The sequence below is a fragment of the Trichosurus vulpecula genome, chromosome 4 (assembly GCF_011100635.1).
Source record: "Trichosurus vulpecula isolate mTriVul1 chromosome 4, mTriVul1.pri, whole genome shotgun sequence".
NCBI classification, from domain to species: domain Eukaryota; kingdom Metazoa; phylum Chordata; class Mammalia; order Diprotodontia; family Phalangeridae; genus Trichosurus; species Trichosurus vulpecula.
In genome coordinates this window covers 373354803-373373961 of record NC_050576.1, presented here as the reverse complement: position 1 = coordinate 373373961, position 19159 = coordinate 373354803, and the positions used below count along the sequence as shown (strand labels likewise).

The 19159-nt window shown below is 35.0% G+C and overlaps 1 protein-coding gene across 2 annotated transcripts in view; it reads left to right on the top strand.

Annotated features, from left to right (window-relative positions):
• TMTC4 (transmembrane O-mannosyltransferase targeting cadherins 4) overlaps positions 1-19159 on the top strand; it is an 84399-nt gene that overhangs the window by 45624 nt on the left and 19616 nt on the right. For both annotated transcript variants that reach the window (XM_036753352.1, XM_036753354.1), the window contains exons 7-13: positions 2950-3042; positions 3275-3439; positions 4275-4477; positions 6492-6663; positions 6742-6873; positions 18667-18746; positions 18984-19091. In XM_036753352.1, the coding sequence (XP_036609247.1) occupies positions 2950-3042; positions 3275-3439; positions 4275-4477; positions 6492-6663; positions 6742-6873; positions 18667-18746; positions 18984-19091 (953 nt within the window). The remainder of the gene's footprint in view (positions 1-2949; positions 3043-3274; positions 3440-4274; positions 4478-6491; positions 6664-6741; positions 6874-18666; positions 18747-18983; positions 19092-19159) is intronic.

The following is a 19159-nucleotide window of genomic DNA, read 5'->3' as shown; positions in this document are numbered from 1 at the left end:
GGTGAAATTAGCTTATTCCTTGTGTAATTTGCTGTTTTAGTTTTGTTTTCAGTTTTACCATCTCTTTAATTATCCATTTAACAGGCAGCTGAGTGGTACAGTCAATAGAGCACTGGGCCTGCAGTTAGGAAGACCTGAGTTCAAATCCAGCCTCAGACACTTACTAGCTGTGTGACTCTGGGCAAGTCACTTAACCTTTGTTTGCCTTAGTTTCCTCACCTGTAAAATGAGGATAATAATAACACCTACCTCCCAGAGTTGTTGTGAAGATCAAATGAAGTCATTACAAAGAGCTTAGCACAGTACCTAGCCCATAGTAAGCACTGTATAAATGTGAGCTATTAACAGATAATCATTGACTAATTACTGTGTGTAAGACACTGTAGAAGGTATTGTGATTGATACTGAGTTCTTTAAGAACTCTTTCAGGCTCAACCAAGTAATAAAAGAAGCCAGTTTCTAAGTGCTGTTAAGGAAACCTGGCAGAAATTTTTTTTAAAAAGCTAAATAAGTATTCTAAATAGGTTAAACTACATAATACATACCCAGCTAGAAGTAAGATTTGGGGAGAGAAGGACTGCTACACTCTTCTTCTACAGCAACTAGAACTTATTTGGCTTACTGCCCCCTTTAAAAAAAATTACTCGGCATCCCCCCAGAAATTTACTTTCTTTAATGGTTTTTGAAAAAAAAAAAGTTGCATCATTTCAACAATATGTAATTTTTAAAAATAATATCTTAAATTTAACAATTTATTGTAAATTTGTGGGGTTTTTCCTGCCTTGAAATTTTGATGACACGCTATTGTGCCATGTAACTGTATATTATTGTATTGTAAACAAGTCATTGCATACACACATTCCTGCCAGTGCTTTCTGGATTTCCCAACAATGTACCACATGCTCACCAGCCAAAATACCTGCTGTTAAGACCTGTTGGCAAACTTGACCATTGATTGGTTGTAACTGGCATTTTGTGTGTTTATTTGGAAAATAATGAATCACTACAACTTTAACTCTGTTACACAACAGATGAGACACGTATGAACACTTTTTCAAAATTTTCTTATCTTCTTCCCTTATGCTTCTACTGCCCCCTTATTTTTATTCAGCACCCCCCAATTGCACCCAAGGCTGCTACTGTCCCCTTGGATCAGTCCAGCACCCCCAGGGGATGATATTGCCCACTTTGGGAATCTCTGAGAGTAAAGTGAGGAAAAGCCTCCCCTGGTTCTTTAAAAACAAAAAGAAATAATGGAGTTAAAGGCACCAGGGGAAGAAGCATCTTTCTTCTGCCCCTCATCCCCTTTCTGGCATTTTCTGCCTTGTGATATTGAAGAGAGGGCTATGGCTTTGGAAAGGGGTAGAGCTAGAGGAATGAGAAAGAGGTAGGACCTGGCTAGCTCCAGTAGAAGGCTCTGAACCAAACCATGGCATTGACATAGCAGTTAAAGCCAAGAGAAGTTTGATAGCAAGTTAAGATTGAGAGTAAGTGAAATTAGCATATTCTCATCAGAATCTTTGTATTAAATCGTTACATGCAAAAAAGTAATAATTAGTGTAAATATACACATTTAATAATAACAGCTAGTAGCTATGTAGTACTTTAAGATTTGCAAGGTTCCCTACATATGTTGTCTCATTTGAGTCTCACAAAAACTATGTAAGATAAATTCTATTAGTATTCCCAATTTACAGATGAAGAAACTAAGAGTAAGATAGGTAAAATTATTTGCCCAAGGTGGCTCAGTTAATTATTTGAGATAGGATTTGAACTCAAGTCTTCCTGATTCCAAGTTCAGCATTCTATCCATTTGTTTGTTTAAAATTTGCCTGTTTAGCCATTTTAATAAGGAGATTTCTTTTAATAAAAGTTGGATATTTAGTTATAAATCTGGGTGAATTTGAGCAGAAAACTTCCATCTTAAAACTCTAGGAAATCTCTTGTAGCTTAAACTGTATGACCAGAGCCCCTCAACCACTATCTAGAGATAGCAGGATCTAAGGTTCAAGGGTAAAAATAGAAAAGCAGAAATAAAGTTCAAGGGAAGTAGCAAAGGGGGGAAATCAATTTCTTAGAAGGTAAAAACACAAAACAAAAATTTTGTGATGAATGCATAGACTGTAACTAAATTCTAAGGGAATTTTGTAATTCAAAGCATGTCTTACATAGTCATTTTGTAGATGTCTTATTGAGAGTGACAAGGATCTGTGCATTTCTGGGGAAAGTAATTTATAAGATAATTTAGTCCAGTTAACACAGCCCCGAACAATGTTTCCAGTGTTCAACACCTCCTAGAACTATCTTCCTTCTTTTTACTAGTAACTTCGAACTACTATTAGTTATTCATGTGCTCTCACTTTCTCTGGCGTAAAGTCCCATAATGGAGAGACCCAAATAATTCAGAGATGATGTTACACTTACTACTTTTATTCTTCACTGATAATCATGTGTATGTTGTAGCCTCTTTACCTGAGTAAAGTACTTTACCTCTGCACTACCAAGATAATAGTATGTATCTTAAAAATAAGGGGCTAAATAGGTTATTGTGAGGTAGGAATGTGAAACAGTGTAATGGAGATTGAGGACACACCAGATAAGGAATCTGAGGATCTGTGTTCAAGTCCCAGTTCTGCCACTTAACTACCTATGTGACCTTTGGCAATTAGCTTCCCCAGACTTTTTGTTTATATGTAAAATAATGGGGTTGGACTAAATCAGAAATTCTTAACCTGGGGTCCTTTTCACTTTTTAATATTTTGATAAGTGTATTGAAATATAATTAATTTCCTTTTTGATCCTATGTATTTTATTTCATACATTTAAAAATACTATTTTAAGAAGGGGTATATAGGCTCTGCCAGACTGCCAAAATAATAAAGTTGCATAGTGGTATAAAACAGAGAAAGGCTTTTCCATCATTAATTAGAATTTTTGATATTTTTATAGGGTTTAAATGCTGTGTTTGATGCCCTCGTGATAAGCAAATTAAATGTTTTAGAAATTGTTCAAAAGGTACGGCATAAAGACAAATCATTAGAGGTGAGTACATATATGTTCTCTTTAGGCAAGACATCCAAAATGTTAAGCACCACAGCAGATTAAAAATCCATTTTCATTATATTTCATGTGATTTTTGCATTTTAAAATAATCTAGTTGTTAAAATGCATCAGAGTAAAGGCACAATTGCTTTGCTGGTATACTTAGCTGCACCATTCTACTTGGCTACCACTGTAATCAATGTCAGTATCTTTGCACTTTTTTTCCTTTTAGAACATTGGATGGCTTAAGAATGGGGGCCTTCTCTTCAGAATGACTCTCCTGTTCTCTGGAGGGGCAACAATACTTTACATACGCTGGAGAATTATGGGCACTGGGCCACCAGCCTTTACTGAAGTTGACAATCCAGCCTCCTTTGCAGAGAGCATATTTGTCAGAGTGAGTCTAGAGTCTCGCCATTTGGATTTCTTTGTTTCAAAAAGATTCCTGTTTCTTCATTGGTTGTGAGTCCTTTAGACCTACCTTAGATAGCATAGTTAGTGCTTATTTTTTAAGATTGATGATTATTCTAAGATTAAAGCTGGTTCTTGGCACCAGGAGTTAGGGTAAGAGGCAGCTATTTTTCATTTCTCCTTTGTGACAGAAGGAAAAAAGTTATTCTTTCTTTTAAAAATTAAGATTTTCTTCCTGTCTTATGGATTTTTATTGCTCTTAATCCTCCTACCATACCTTCATTGAGGAATATTGTGGATTGGTATTAGTTGGCAAGAGACATTAGTTTTATCCAACAATAACATGAAGACCCTTTAAAAATTATTTGGACTTGCTGTATTTTTTATAAAGGCCAAGAAGAAGGTGGTCAAATGGTAGGTTTTATCTGTGCTATACACAGCAAGGAGCATTTAGGAAACTATACTAGAATTCCATTACAGGGAACTAGAGTGACACCCCCACTATTGACTTTTTATGTTACAGACAGTATATGTCACTGTGTACGTGGGGATATGGTTTGACCTCAGGTTAAAACAAATTGGCTTTTTATTCTGGTGCTTTTAAATGGGTTTGCTGCATTTTATTTGTTGAAATCTCGGTGTAGTTTTGCCAGATTACAAACTACTGTCCCATGCCCCAAACAAAACCTTCTCGATTTTATTTCACCTGACTTTTTTTTTAATTTTTAACAAGAAACATCTTAAAAACCTCAAAGTGAAGGTAGGATTTATTTTTTTAAGTTCAGTATCAAATAAATGTTTGTTTTCTTTTTGACTGACAGGCTATAAACTATAATTACTACTATTCATTGAATGCATGGTTGCTGCTGTGTCCCTGGTGGCTGTGTTTTGATTGGTCAATGGGCTGCATACCCCTTATTAAGTCAGTCAGTGACTGGAGAATAATTGCACTAGCGGCACTTTGGTTCTGCCTAATTGGCCTAATATGCCAAGCTCTATGCTCTGAAGACAGCCATAAGAGAAGGTAAGAGGCAGTGCTGAATTTTAAACTCTACACTAGGTTGAGTCAACAGTATTTTGCTAAAATCAGTACTGATCATTTTAATGATTCAGTGGAAACAATATCCAGAAATACATGTTTTAAATAAATATTCATGGCGATTACTACAGTTTCATCCCAGTTTGGGCCCATCATCAGCAATGACTAGTGGGATGCAAACTTGGAGGAGGAGGTATGGATGGCTGCTTTATTTTTTTAAAATCCCCATGAAGTGGCATTTTGAGATCCTTAACACCATAGGTGGTAAAGAGTAATTTGTGGTCAGAACAGAGAGTGTAATTGATGTATGTTGTGGCCATCATTTCACAATTCTCCTTTTTAAAAAAAAAAACACCCTTATGAAAGCTGTGGTGATTCTTTCTGTCATCATGGTTTGATACAAAATAAACTGCTGTCCCAAAGAGATTATTCTTCACTGCTAAAAAGGTTATTGAGAAAATAATTGGAAAAAAAATTGTGTTTTGTGAAAAAGAAAAGTAGGTTTACATCCTCCTGTAAGCAAAAGTCTTTTTTATTGTCATTAAATTATTAGTCCCTCAAAATAAATTAAGTTCTGACTTTGCCAGTGATTTTAAATTGGTTGTAGTTTTAAAGAAAAACAAACTCTTGTCCTCATGTAGTCATTTTTACATGTGAAGTGGGATTGGTTTTTGTAAGTATCATAAGAATAGGGTCCATAAAAGAAGGCCTCACATTTGATCTAACTTATTAATCACTCTGTTTCTATTTACTGTTTGTAATCATCTCTCTCAGAAACAGTAGCCTATTTCTACAACTATATTTGAGTGACCAACACTCTCTTTGCTTCAGGTCATGGAAGGTGACAGCCCCCCATCAAAGAAAGACATGAAGCAAAACGCATTTTCACTCATATTCATGTAATCCTTAAAATAAAGCTATGACTATATAAAGTATTTTTAGTAAAGTTTCTAAAATAATTATTTCTATTTAAACCCACAACACTTAATTAGGTAACATTTTTATTGAGATTATTCTGTACTCAGATGGTATAAGATAAGCCTACATAAATGGACACAATTTTACATAATTTATTACAGTAGTAGGATTTGCAAACTTCAGTATCATATGTGTGAAAGTAATCTTCCCAGACTATTAGTAGAAAACATTCCACCATCAAAAAGTATTTTGGGTATGTTAGAGTACAGTGGAAGGAAAATCAATATGGAATCACAAACAGGTACCTCTTCCATTTTAGTGCCACCTCGGGGAAATCACTTAACCTCTTTAGCCCACGATTTCCTCACCTATAAAGAAGGGGTTGGATGAGGGGGCTTTGAGTATCATGATGCTATGCTAATGAGTAAAGCTTCATCTATACATTTCTTATATACTAATTTGCTATCTTATATGGTAAGTAAAATAATTTGATCTAAGTTATTGGTGGACATAGTGTTCCAAGTTGCATGGTCCTAATATCATTGGTTAATAGTAATATAAAATATTATATTAGTAATAGTAATTAGTAAATGGGTAAAATTAATAAATTTAGTAAATTAGTAAAGTTAGCAAATAAGTGATTAGTGATTAGTAAAAGTAATTATTCATAACATATTATATTAGTAATTGTAATAGTATCATATATTCTCCTGGTCATCCAAACAATATGTAATCTTACAAGCTGGCAATGTACATTTATTCTACTATCCTTTTGACAGGGAGAAAAAAGGAGAACAGATATGATAATATATTGTTTTATTTATACCACAGAAGATAAGGTTTCAAGTTCTGAACAAAATAAAAGTCTACCATGACTTTAAAAAAAATAGTATCTCTTATTCTTTCTTTTCATCACCAAATTAAACTCCCACTGATGATAATTGTCTTTGTATAGTTTTTCTGATGATGGTATGAAAGTAGTCTTCAAAACTGGTTGATTTAATACTTCTAAGTTGTATCAAAAATGCATATTTTTTTCTGAAGCTTAAGTATAGCCATTTTACTGTTCTTTAATTTCTAGAATACTCACTTTGGGATTGGGATTTCTCATTATCCCATTTCTTCCTGCAAGTAACCTGTTCTTCAGAGTAGGATTTGTTGTTGCTGAAAGAGTCATCTACCTCCCTAGTGTTGGATACTGCGTGCTTCTAACATATGGATTCGGAATACTAAGCAAACATACTAAGAAAAAGGTATTATCCCAGAATTGTAATACAGTGGACAGTGGTGGATTTATTAGTGAAATTTAACACATTTCTCTTTTCTTTAAGAAACTCATTGCTGCTACTGTACTAGGGATTTTACTCATAAATATGGTGCGTTGTATTACCCGCTGTAGCCAGTGGCGAAATGAAGACCTGCTTTTCACGAGTGCCCTGTCTGTGTGTCCTCTCAATGCTAAAGTAAGTAGTTAACTTTAAAAAAAAAATACTTAAGGGAAATCATTTGAGCCAAACCATCCCCATCCCGTGGAGAAAAATATTTTTAGTTCTTTTCATAGCACTGAGCAGAGCACCATGGATTAAAAAAAAATATTTAATGTTTTTCCATAACTCTTATAGTTACCCTGTAAAATTCCACATCATCAAAATGGTCATTCAAAATTATTTAAATCAGATATTTTTAGCCATATGTCAAAAAATTAAGTATTCATCTGAGATCAAATTGACCAAACTATCCATTGAAATAATTGTAGGGGTGGTGACATTTTGGTGAAATGACCTAAAGGGAGTTTAGTTGATACAGTCATTGCACTGAATTCTATTAGAATAAAATCACAGACTTTTGGAATTAGTAGGGACTTTACAGATCATCTAGATGCTGTGAAGGCCTAGATCAAGAAGAAGAAGGAAACTTCCAAAGTCATCCAGTCTAAGTTCAAAGGGATCCTAGGACTTAGGGGTGGAAAGGGACCCTAGAAATTATCTAGTTCAATATCATCATTTTATAGGTAAGGAGACTGAGCTCAAGAAAGATGGAGTGATTCGTCCAAGGCTATAGAGCTAGTAAGTGTCAGAGCTATGATTCCAACCCCCAACAGTTACTCAAATCCAGCTCTCTCATTTTACAGAGGAGGAAACAGATCTGGTAGCAGAGCCAGTTCTCAAATAGAGGTCTTTTAACCCCAGTTAAGGGGATCTTTTTACTAAACTGTATTATCTGATTTTGACCAGGCAAATGTCCAGTAACTGGTGGAGGACCAGAATTCAATTATACATGTCTATGTAAACTACAAAATGTTCATGTTTTTCATCAGTTACCATATTTTACCCCTCATCCCTATGAATTGTGTGGTCTCCTCTAAGTCTTTGTAATAAATTCCCTTTCAATATCCAAGATCAGGGAAAAGAAGAAAGAGTAGAACAAAGGAAACCCTGTGAATCTCTCCTGACACGGACCCTGGGGTTTGTACAATACATGATTTATTTATTTTTCTCATCTCCCTTACCAAATTATAAGCTCCTTGAACTCAGAGGCTTTTTAAAATTTCATCTTTGTATTCTCCCTATAGTGGCTAGGACAGTGCCATACACGTGGTAGGCATATAGTACCTATTTACTGAAGGTTGAAGTAGGCATTTTTAAACATATCAGGAACAAAAGAAAAAACTAAATCTTTTAATGAGATCAATGAATCCACAAATTCCTACTTTATATAAGACCTCCAGCAAACTGCTTTTTGGAGAAAGAGAATTTTGAAATGTGAATAGTATATACCAAAGAGATATTCATCCCACTCTGAAGAACAGACCAGGACTTTTAGTGCTGGAGTAGTTTTTAGTCTTCTGTTCCACCTCTCTGCCTCCAAGTAATTAAATAATTGAAATTACTTCATTTTAATTAATTAATCAAGATAAAATTTTAAAACAAGGAACAGGAAAAACCTGATGTAACAAGGGAAAAGCTATCTATGTATCTATCTATCTATATAAGGCTTTCAATTATGTTTTTCACAACACTTTCATTGAAAAACATTATACTTGTGCCTAACAGGTAGAATCAGTGGGGGTTTTTTTGGTTACACTAAAGCTTTAGGTTTGATGTGAATTACTTTATTTGCTTATGGCCACAGTCTATATTTGAGCCAGCATTTTTACAAATGGATCCCTTGGTCACTTCAGAGTTCTTGAATAAGGAAGTAGAACACTTATGGATACTAGGTTTGTACAGCTCTGTTTGGATGTAAGCTGGACTAGAGGAACAGAGCTGAATAGATGGAAGAACTATGAAGTTAGGGCATTCGAGGTAATATCAACATATATCTTAAAGTCCTCTAAGATGAGGGCAGAAGTTAGGGTAGAATGACAATTAGGAATTGAACTCTCTGAAAAAGAGGGGAGAATGTCACAGGGTTTTATAGGTGATGGCCACCCCATTTTGAAAAAGTCCCCATTGGCAGCCAAGTGGTACCATATTTATACCCTATTGGTGAATTCTTTTGGAAGATCATTAACTAAAGGTCGTTATCAATAAATGTCTGAAACAAACACACATCAGGTAGAGGCTCAATAGAACTTATAATGTCACACAAATTATAAAGTAGAATGGACAGACTCATACTCCTTCAGTTTCAAATGACCCCAGAATGTGGATAGAACTATTGGTGGCACCACTATCAGAATATTATCATTCAACATAACTTTGGTAAACTGAAGGAAGTGCCTAAAGAAACAGTAGTTTCTTTAGACTGAAAATAAGAGTGTTGCATCTGAAAAGAAAAAAACCATTCCACAAATTATAGATACATGAATGAACAATTTGTGGCAGAAAAAGTTCTGGAAACCTTAGTGGATGAAAGATTCACTTTGTGTCATTTTTTAAACAGATATTTAACTCTAATAGATAAATGAAGTAAAGCATTAAAGTACTTGTAAAATCTGTAAGGTAATCACGTAGTGATACTTATTTCTGCTCAGGTACTATAAAAAATGTAAGTTCCTTGACAGATAACACTATTTCTTTTTTTGTCTTTGTACTGTTGGTGACTAGAACAGTGCCTTGCACATGATACTTGCCAGAAGATCTTTTTAATTAAATATAGACTCTATAACTCTAACATAGTTCTGAAGAATGTGTCAGAAATGATTAAAAATTTTAGAGTAAAATTTTCAGTTCAACAGACACTTATTAAGCACCTACTATATGCAGAATACTTGGGATACAAAGACAAAAATGAAATTCCCCCTCCTCAATGAGTTTGCATTCTACTGAGGGGATACAATGTGTACACAGATTAACAAGTACAAAGTTATACTATGTAATTTTAAAGAGGTGGGGGTGGGGGGAATATCAAGAAAAACTTTTTTGTAGTTAATACTTCCAGAAAGAAACTCGAGGTTTTACAAGAGGTGAGGCAGGAATTGAAAACAGGAATTGTCTCGCTTTTGTCTTTGTATGCCAGCCTTGGGAAATTGGATGCTCTGATTGAGTTTTCCAGCCAACAGAAGATTAACTTAACAAAGCTGTCCAAGTGAAGGACAACACTGCATAGGATGATAGGATCGGATTTTTATCTTCAGAATTCTTTCAGCACATTTGTACAGCTTCAGCTCTAAATTGAATGTTTGTTTTTTAGAAACATAGCACTTTACCAAACACAAATCTCCAATCTAGTAACCAGTCTAATATAGTGTCAATATATTTGAGTAGAGACCTCATAAAAATACAAAGTTAAAGCTATTTCTCTGACTTTAGAAAAGCAAAAAAAAGATAAAATCTTTCCCCTAAACTCACATGGGGAGGGAGGGAGGAAGGAAGCAGAAAGCTGCAGAAGTCTATAAGGAATGACAGATTTAAAAAAAAAATAAAGTGTTATTTGAAATGTACGAAGCTAAATATGGTTCTGAAAAAAATTAGACACTTGGAAAATATTAATACAATACTTAGGTTTGAAGAAGTAGTCTCAGAAGTAAATCTCAAGTTGTCTCTAGTCTTAAGCTACCAGCATATTCCCAGAATAAAAGCTGAAACCATTCCCCCACCTCAGAGGTCTAGTTTAAAACAGATTATAAAGTCCTAAAAATTTTTGGAAAGTGACTGATGAACTACTACCCTGTTTCCCCAAGATAAGAGAGATGCTATCTATGTGTTATAGAGCTGGACTTTATGGTCATTCCACTACCCCTTGATGATTGAAAGACTATAAATATGTTGATTGCAAAGTGACTTTCTAAAACTCTTTCTTCTGAAGGCTTGAGACAAACAAACATCTCACGTGGGTTTTTGAGTTTTCTAAGCATAGAGTGCTCACAACTTCTGCTCATCTCACTGTAGTATAGACTGCTAGAAAATCCCATCTATTGCAATGCTGGTTATTACAAGTGAAAAGTGACAGGAATGACCATAAACCTGAAACAAAAAGAAAAGAGGCTAAGCTACAGCATTAAATAATAATGGTAATTCACATTTACATAGTATTTCATAGGATCATATGTTGTTGTTGTCCATCCTTCATTTTCTAAGAGGACCATGACATCAGGAGGGTGATGTCTTGACTTACAAGTGAATTGGCTTTAAGCGAGTCAGAGCTGTGCAAAGTCACCAGCCTCTCTCCTCCATTGGAGGAGTCATTGGAGTTCAGTGGCAAGACATAGGTCAAGAAGACCAGTGATGGCCCTATAAGGATCATAGATTTAGCGCTATAATGGATCTTAGGAATCATCCAGTCCATAGCCTTTATTTTATAGAGGAGGAGACTGAGGTTAACAACCCCGTGAAGCAGGTTCTTATGGGAATTATCCTTGTTTTACTCATAAGGAACCTGACCTCAAAGCTAGTAAGTATGAAATGTAAGTGAGAATTTCTTGACAATATAGATTTTGAAACACTGAAGTGGACTATTAAGAGACATTGAATCTCACATCTTAAAAAACATGGATTTTCATCTTCCTATGGTATCATAAGCATCTTGCTGTCAAATTAACTTAAAGTTCTGTACATCTTTTTAAAATTTTATCATTCACAAGAAAACAGGGACTTTGGATAGAATATGAAATTATGTAACTAGGTCTAATAAATAGTCTTTTTATGAACCTAAAGAAAAGCATAAAAGGTACTTGCTTGGGCAACCAGGTAACTCAGTAGCTAGAGAACTGAACCTCAGTTCAGGAAAACCTGAGTTCAGATCCTGCCTCAGACATTTACTTAGCTGTGTGATTATGGGCAAATCACTTAACTGCTTTGGACTGCCTTGGTTTCTGCATAATAATAGTGTCTGTCTCCCAGGGGCGTTATGCAGATAAAGTGAAATAATATTTCTAAGGCACTTTGCAAACCTCAAGTTACCATGCAAATGCTAGATATGTCTCATTTCAATGCTGAAAATTTTTTTTCATTATGCAATTTTAAGAGTTGGCCAAAGAACAGTGAATTTCTTTAAGCTTCTTTTTAATTTTATTTGCTGACCTACCATTTTATTTTTAATGTCACTAAAAATAAATTACCTAATTTCACAAATGTTAATAATTTACTTTTCTTATTTAAAGGTACACTTAACTCCCCTTCTATATATTCCTAAGAAACTCAGATTTCTTTGTAGGATTCATGTGATTCATCCTTTTTATCTTCTCTGAATTGTTTAGTTAGAGGAAAGATGGTATTATCTTCATTTTCCAGATTGGAAAACTGAGGCATCAAAAGGTTTATTGACTTTTTCTATGTAGATTCCATAATGATTGAGCTATGAAGGCTAGAAAAAAATCCAACTTTGCTATTTCCATTAGATCATACTGTCTCTTTTGTAAATTAAAGAATCTCATGATACTTGTATATTTGTGGTTAAAAGAAAATCCAAATAAATTCATTGTGCAATGTTAAGGTGTATAAATAGTTTTTAAACTAATAGGAAGCCCAATACATATGCAAAATAACTTTTCCGTAAGCAAACTGTATAATAGTGCTTCTTTTAAAGAAGTGATTTAATTCCATAGTGATAGAACACCAAGCCAGGAGCCAGGAAGACCTGAGTTCAAATCTGACCTCAGACACTAGCTTTCTGACCCTGGACAAGTCACTTAACCCTGTTTGCCTCAGTTTCCTCATCTGTAAAATGAGCTAGAGAAGGAAATGGTAAACCACTAATATCTTTGTCATGAAGACAAATGGGGTCATTGCATCTGAAAAGAAAAAAACCATTCCACAAATTATAGATACATGAATGAACAATTTGTGGCAGAAAAAGTTTATGATGGGGTCATGAAGAGTTGGACATGACTGAAATGACTAAACAACAACACTGAACTACAACAAGCTGATTATTGCAGACAAACTGTATGCTTAACAAATACAGAATTAAAAATTTTTGTCTTCATTTGACTCTATCCTAAAATTGCCATTAACTTATTCATTTTGTTTTTAATAATGAATAATTTTGCAGTACATTGGAGAATCTATTTGAGAATTATCTTTAAAAAGAAGCTACAGAAAAAGGGGCAGCTGGGTGGCATAGTGAGTAGAGCACTGGCCCTGGAGTGCCTGCCTCAAATCCTGCCTCAGACACTTGACACACTTACTACCTGTGTGACCTTGGGCAAGTCACTTAACCCCAATTGCTCTGCCTTTCCCCCTCCAAAAAAAAAAGCTACAGAGAATTATCTTTCCCATTTTTCAAAAGAACCTAGATTGGAATCAGAAAAAGCATCATATATAGGAAAAACCACCATCATTATATTTTTTTTTATTTTTTTCCTTTTTGGGAGGGCAGTTGGGGTTAAGTGACTTGCCCAAGGTCACACAGCTAGTAAATGTGCCAAAGTGTCTGAGGCTGGATTTGAACTCAGGTCCTCCTGACTCCAGGGCCAGTGCTCTACTCGCTGCGCCACCTAACTGCCCCAACCACCATCATTATATAAGCTGAACTTGGCAACCAACACTTGTGTCAGCACAAATGTACAAAATAATTTTTTTGTCCACAAAATGTCAAGTAGTTATGTATGTATCTTGTACCCCACTGGTGCCTAACACATAGATAGGCAGGCAAGCAACAATCACGTATTAAGCACTTACTTGTGCTAAGTACTGGAGACTCCAGGAGAAAGTCACCAGCGGGAGAAGGGGGTTGGCATGGCAGATGGATCTTCTAGTGCGAGAAAACTGAAGGTCCAAGAGAGGTTCCAAAGTAAGGTTGTGCTGAGGCCTGATTCTGAAGTCCTGCAAGTCAGAAGTATGCCTTGGAGGGGAATGAACATCGGCCAGCTTTGGCCGCTCCTCAGAACGGAGGCCCCAGGAGGAACTCATCAGTGAAAGGAGACTGACCTGACCTGCTGGAGGAATTTTCCAGAGTGAGAAGGCACAGTCACTTCTTGTGGAACTTAATTGAATTTAGTCATTTAGTGTGCCTTATTAGGTGCCTTCTGTGTGTGAGGTACGATGCAGGTGCTAAATATTTAAATTAATACTAAATTAAAACTAAATATTTAAATTTTCATATAGAAAGCAGGAGGGTAAGATGGAAGGAGTATACTGGATTTAATACTACTTTTGTGACCTTGGACAAATCATTGCCTGCCCCCAACTCCCCCATTCTAATTTCCTCAGCTGTAAAATGAGGGGATTGGACTCTAAGATCCCTTCTACTTCTGATTTCTAAAAGTTATTAAGAATTAAACATTTATTATATATCCATTTTCAACTCCAACACAGTTTTATATTGGTTCTTTTTTTTTTCATTTTTACACTTTCAGTTTTATTGATTTGTTTTTATGTTACAAGCATTTACAGATTATTCCTGATTTGTGAGCAGTTTCTTGTATCAAAGACCAACAGTTAAGTACAATTAATAACATGACAACCTTTTTTCATTCAACATTTCACATCTGTAGAATCCCCCTCCTCTCTGTTTTTTAAAATTAACATCTATTTTCTCTCCTTTTTTAGATCTAAAAAGGGAATCTTAGAGGTCTGGTTCAGCTACCGCATTTTACAAATGAGGAAGCTGATGCTCACCAAGGTTCAATGATTTGCCTAAGGTCAATCAGTTAATATTGTTTTAATAACCAGGGAGGGTATTTAAATAATGTCTTCTTTAAACACTGACCCTGAGTAATTTATAAATTTCTTTTAATATGTTTTTAAATTTGAGATTCAGTTTTTGCAATAAGTGTAAGAACTGATAACCTTTTTATTCAAGATTTTTATTTTAATAATGCATTTAATCATTTACACTTTTTTACTCCACATGTGTCTTATATTTTACAGAACTGTGTTAAGCATTTCAATTTCCTGGGCTTCTCACACTGGTTGTGATTCAGGAATTGCAGGGAAAATTGAAAATTAAACAGATTTTTTTTCATTTCTTTTAAATTTCATAGAAAAGAAAAACTACTCATTCTCTAAACATCCTTTTAATAAACTACCTGATAATAGGGTTGGGTGATTTGTGTGCAATATGTCAACCCAGATCTGTTCTTGCTGCTCAAATAATGCATGCTAAAATGGCATACGTGCTAAAGCTGACCTCTGGGTAACTGTTTTCTAGCTCTTAATTATGGGAAGTGTTTGAGAGTACAAATTATGTTCAGGGTTCTGTGAGACTTTCAACTAATTATAGAGAGAGCCATAGTTTTTATTTAAGAATTGTGATTTTTCTTCCTTGGCGTTATGGTCTTTGCTGCTCTGTGCATGCTACAGAAAGCTGTCTGTACTGCAGAGGGCAGCTGAACTCTTTGTCTGAGCTTTTTATTTAGAAAACAGAATTTCACGTAACAAAGGAAAGCAGCAGGAGCTAGAGAATGGAAGAGGCTGGAGTCATGTTGAAATGTGAGTTGAAGCTGTATTTGTATTCTTGCTGTTGCAGCAATGGCAGTAGAGCTTGGCTTCAACTGCCTTCAGTTCCTTTGTGCTTGGTAGGATGTTGAAGAAACAACACCCAGGGCTGTGGGGAAAGGCAGAATTATAACCATTTAGAGCAGACTTTTAAAAATGTATGTTCTAGTGTTAGTTTTAACTGATTCTCTTCCAAGCTGTAATTTTAAGACAGTAATACCCATGGATGGACAGTAATTTATACCAAAAAGTTTAAATTAGACCTTATGGTGCACAGTAGTGCATACTCCTATCACCTGTGATTTGCCCTTGTTACAATGCCTTCTTGTAGGATTAGGTAACAATACATGTATATGCTTTAAAATATGACAGAGGATTAAAGAAAGAAAATGTAGCTCTTTGTTAGCTGTGTGTTCAAAGACCATCACACTGCTTAATACCCTCCCAGAAAATTCAAATGTTTTGTGCTTTTTTTTCATCATTCTAGGGAGTTTGCTCCTGGCAAGGAACTCCACCTAGCAATGCAGATCAGCACCTTCTCTATAATTCACGGTCAAAGGGAGTTGCCTGGGTTACCCATCATTATATTGCCATGATGTATTGGACAGGATTTGAACACAGATTTTCCTTACTTTACAGCCAGTTATCTGCTAGACTATGCAATTAATGTAATGTAATTATGAGATAGATAAAGCAGGACATAGGCCTAAGTTTAAGATAGTTGTAAGATAGTGCCCTGATTTAATTTTCATTTAGTGTTAAGATTGTTTTATTCCCCCAAAGCATTTCTGTGTCTTGCCAAAAGAAAAAAAATTTTTTTTTTTTTTTTGCTATATTAGAATGATGGTGTGGGCCCACCCCAACAAATGCATTGACTAACTCTTTTTCTTGCAGGTAACATACCTAATTATTTGTTTATTAAAGAGCTGCCTTAATATCTGCTTCTATGTCCATATAGTAATAGATTGTAGGACTTTAAAGGGCAAGGTTTGTATCTGATTTGCTTAACACCTTAGTCCTTGCATTTAGGTACTCAGTACAGACATACTTGACTTAATGTTGGTGTGTCTCATAACATTTTGCAATGATGGCATTAAGCCGTTGTAAGCAAACTCCACTGTCAACGTTGTTTAGGCAGTTGCTCATTCATATCATTTGTTCCTATGGAACTGAGTGTTGCTCCCACGATGTTGTTTCCTTAATGGCATATTTTTGTGGAACCAAGTAACTGTGAGGCAGTATATGCTTTTAATTTTTTGTATAAATGTGTTTATGAGGAGGATGGTAGAAGCTTGGTTTCTTCTGCACCAATTATTTGCTGTATAATTAACTTGGGTCACTGATCTCTAGTTTTTAAAATGAATATAATATATAATAATGCTGCCTTTCCGGTGTCCTCAAATCCAGGACCCTTGATAAGGTTTCTTGTCTCCCCCATCTGCTTTATTTTTCTCTTTTTTTAGTGAATAGGAATATTTCCTGTCTTTCCCTTTTTGTTGTTGTTTGTTTTGTTGTTACTTGTATTTGTTGTTAGTTACTAGTTCTTAATAGAATACAACTAGGAAGCAATGTGGTATAATAAAAAGGAATTAGAAATCGGGAGCCCAGAATACTGGTCCTGGTTCTGCCACTAGAACCATTAAGTCTTAGAGTTGGGAGAGAACTCTGAGTTCATCCAGTCCAGTCAGTATCTGAATTTCTAATCCAATTGAAACTTTATCAAATAATTATCCATATATTGGCTGCCTAAAAACTTGCACCAGTGGAAAACTTATTTAGCTTCTTGGCCCATTCAATTTTGGAGCTACTCTAATTATTAGGTGAAATTAAAATGTGCCTCTCTACAACCCATTCATCGTTTCTAGTTTTGCACTGTGGAGTATCCAATTCCCCTTGCATATAACAACCCTTCAGATACTTGAAGAAAGTTATCATGTTACTGTTCAGGTTGTTTTTTTTTTTCAAATTTAACTTAAAATTCACATTTCCTTCAATGGATCCTCAGATGGAGGATCCTGTCCTGTCACTGTTGTGGTCACTTTCTTTTGGGTACATTTGTACTACTTAATGTCTTTTCTAAAATGTGGTACTTGGAACTGAGCACAATATTCCAGATCTGTTTTTCTCTGACCAGACTGAAAAATGGCAGCATTATTATCTCCCTTGTTCTAGATATTGATGCAGCCTAAGATTTATATTAGCCTTTTTAGTTTCCATATCAGTATTGACCCACATTGTAATCCACTGATGCAAACCTCCCACTGTTTTTTACATATCACATGTAGTCATTCTTCCCCATCCTGTATTCTTACATTTGATTTTTTGAACCCAGATGAAAGACTTTACATTTATCTCTACCTAATCATACTAGATTTGACCCATTATATTAACCTGTAGAGAATTTTTTTTATTTACAATTCTCCATACAACTAGATCCCAACTTTCTCATTTTCACAGTTTATATACATGTTATCTATGCTTTCCCAAAATCATTAATTAAAAGATTAAACTGAAGAGATCTCTTACAGGTTGTCATTGATCCATTAATCATTACTCTTTGTGGCCAGTTGTTCAGTCAGTTCCAAATCTGATAAACTATGCTATCATCCAGACTATATCTTTTCCACAAAAAATATTATGGGATAACAATTAGTTGTATTATCTTGGGTAAGTCTGTTCATTTCCTTGGGCCTGAATTTCCTCATGAAAATTGGAGACTGGACTAGATGATTTCCAGAGTCATTTTCAGCTCTATGACCTATATTAATAGATTGATATGATTTTGGAGAATTTGTCTTCCCAGTTGTGAAAATGAACATTTTCACCATCAGTGACTGTTCAGCATCCAAGCATAATGGTAACACATTTTGAATTTTACAGAAGAAAAAGATCATGTATATGTGATTTTAAAAGTCTTGAATCAGATCAAAAGGAGAGCAATGTCTTAATATGAACTTTCTTTGGACTGTTTTGGACAGTTTCACAAAGAGTTTTAATAGCATAGTCTTTTCTCCAGTTAGCGTTGCCAGGAAACAAAATGCCAATTCTCAGACTGTAATTGTTTAACTTTTAACAATTTCTTGTAAAAAATTCATGATTTTTTTTGGTTACCATTCTTTCTGGAAATATCAATGACTTTTAAACAATATTAATGCCTTTCTTAAGCTGTAGTTTCTCTCTCTGTTGCCTTCCTTCTTCCAGACTTCTCAGAAAGGGAGAAAAAAATAAAAGTTGTAACAAGGATAAATTAAAGAACAAAAAAAGCAAAGTCCAAGGATTCTCTCAATCCCTCAAGGACTTGATTAAATCCTGGCAACTCGGTTTTTAAAGTACTTCATGTCTTCAGTTGAAAGAAACCATAAATGCTAGTGCTAGAGATAAGAGAAATCTAGCTGTCAATTGGTATGGTTATGATTTATGGTTTGCTTGTTTCAGGTTCACTACAACATTGGCAAAAACCTGGCTGATAAAGGTGACCAGATTGCTGCCATCAGATATTACAGGGAAGCTGTAAGGTAGTGAGAACGCTAATTCACTGGCCTATTTAAAACATATATATACATATGTAATTATATGAGAGAATCCATCAAATAACGTATAAACATGTACATGTTTTGTCTTCTCAGATTTAAAACATTTAATTTTGAATGACCAAATTACAAAGTATTACTGACATTTCCTGATTGCATAGTAAAAATACTAGGTATAAGTGGTTTTCTGTTTTTGTTTTTTTTTCCCTCCTCACAACTCAGATTGAATCCTAAATATGTTCATGCCATGAATAATCTTGGAAATATCTTGAAAGAAAGGAATGAACTACGGGAAGCAGAGGAGCTATTGTCTCTTGCTGTACAAATACAGTGAGCATTGTTTGCACCAGATTACATCATTGACACAAAAATCTTTTCCTACATTCTGAGGTTTAGCT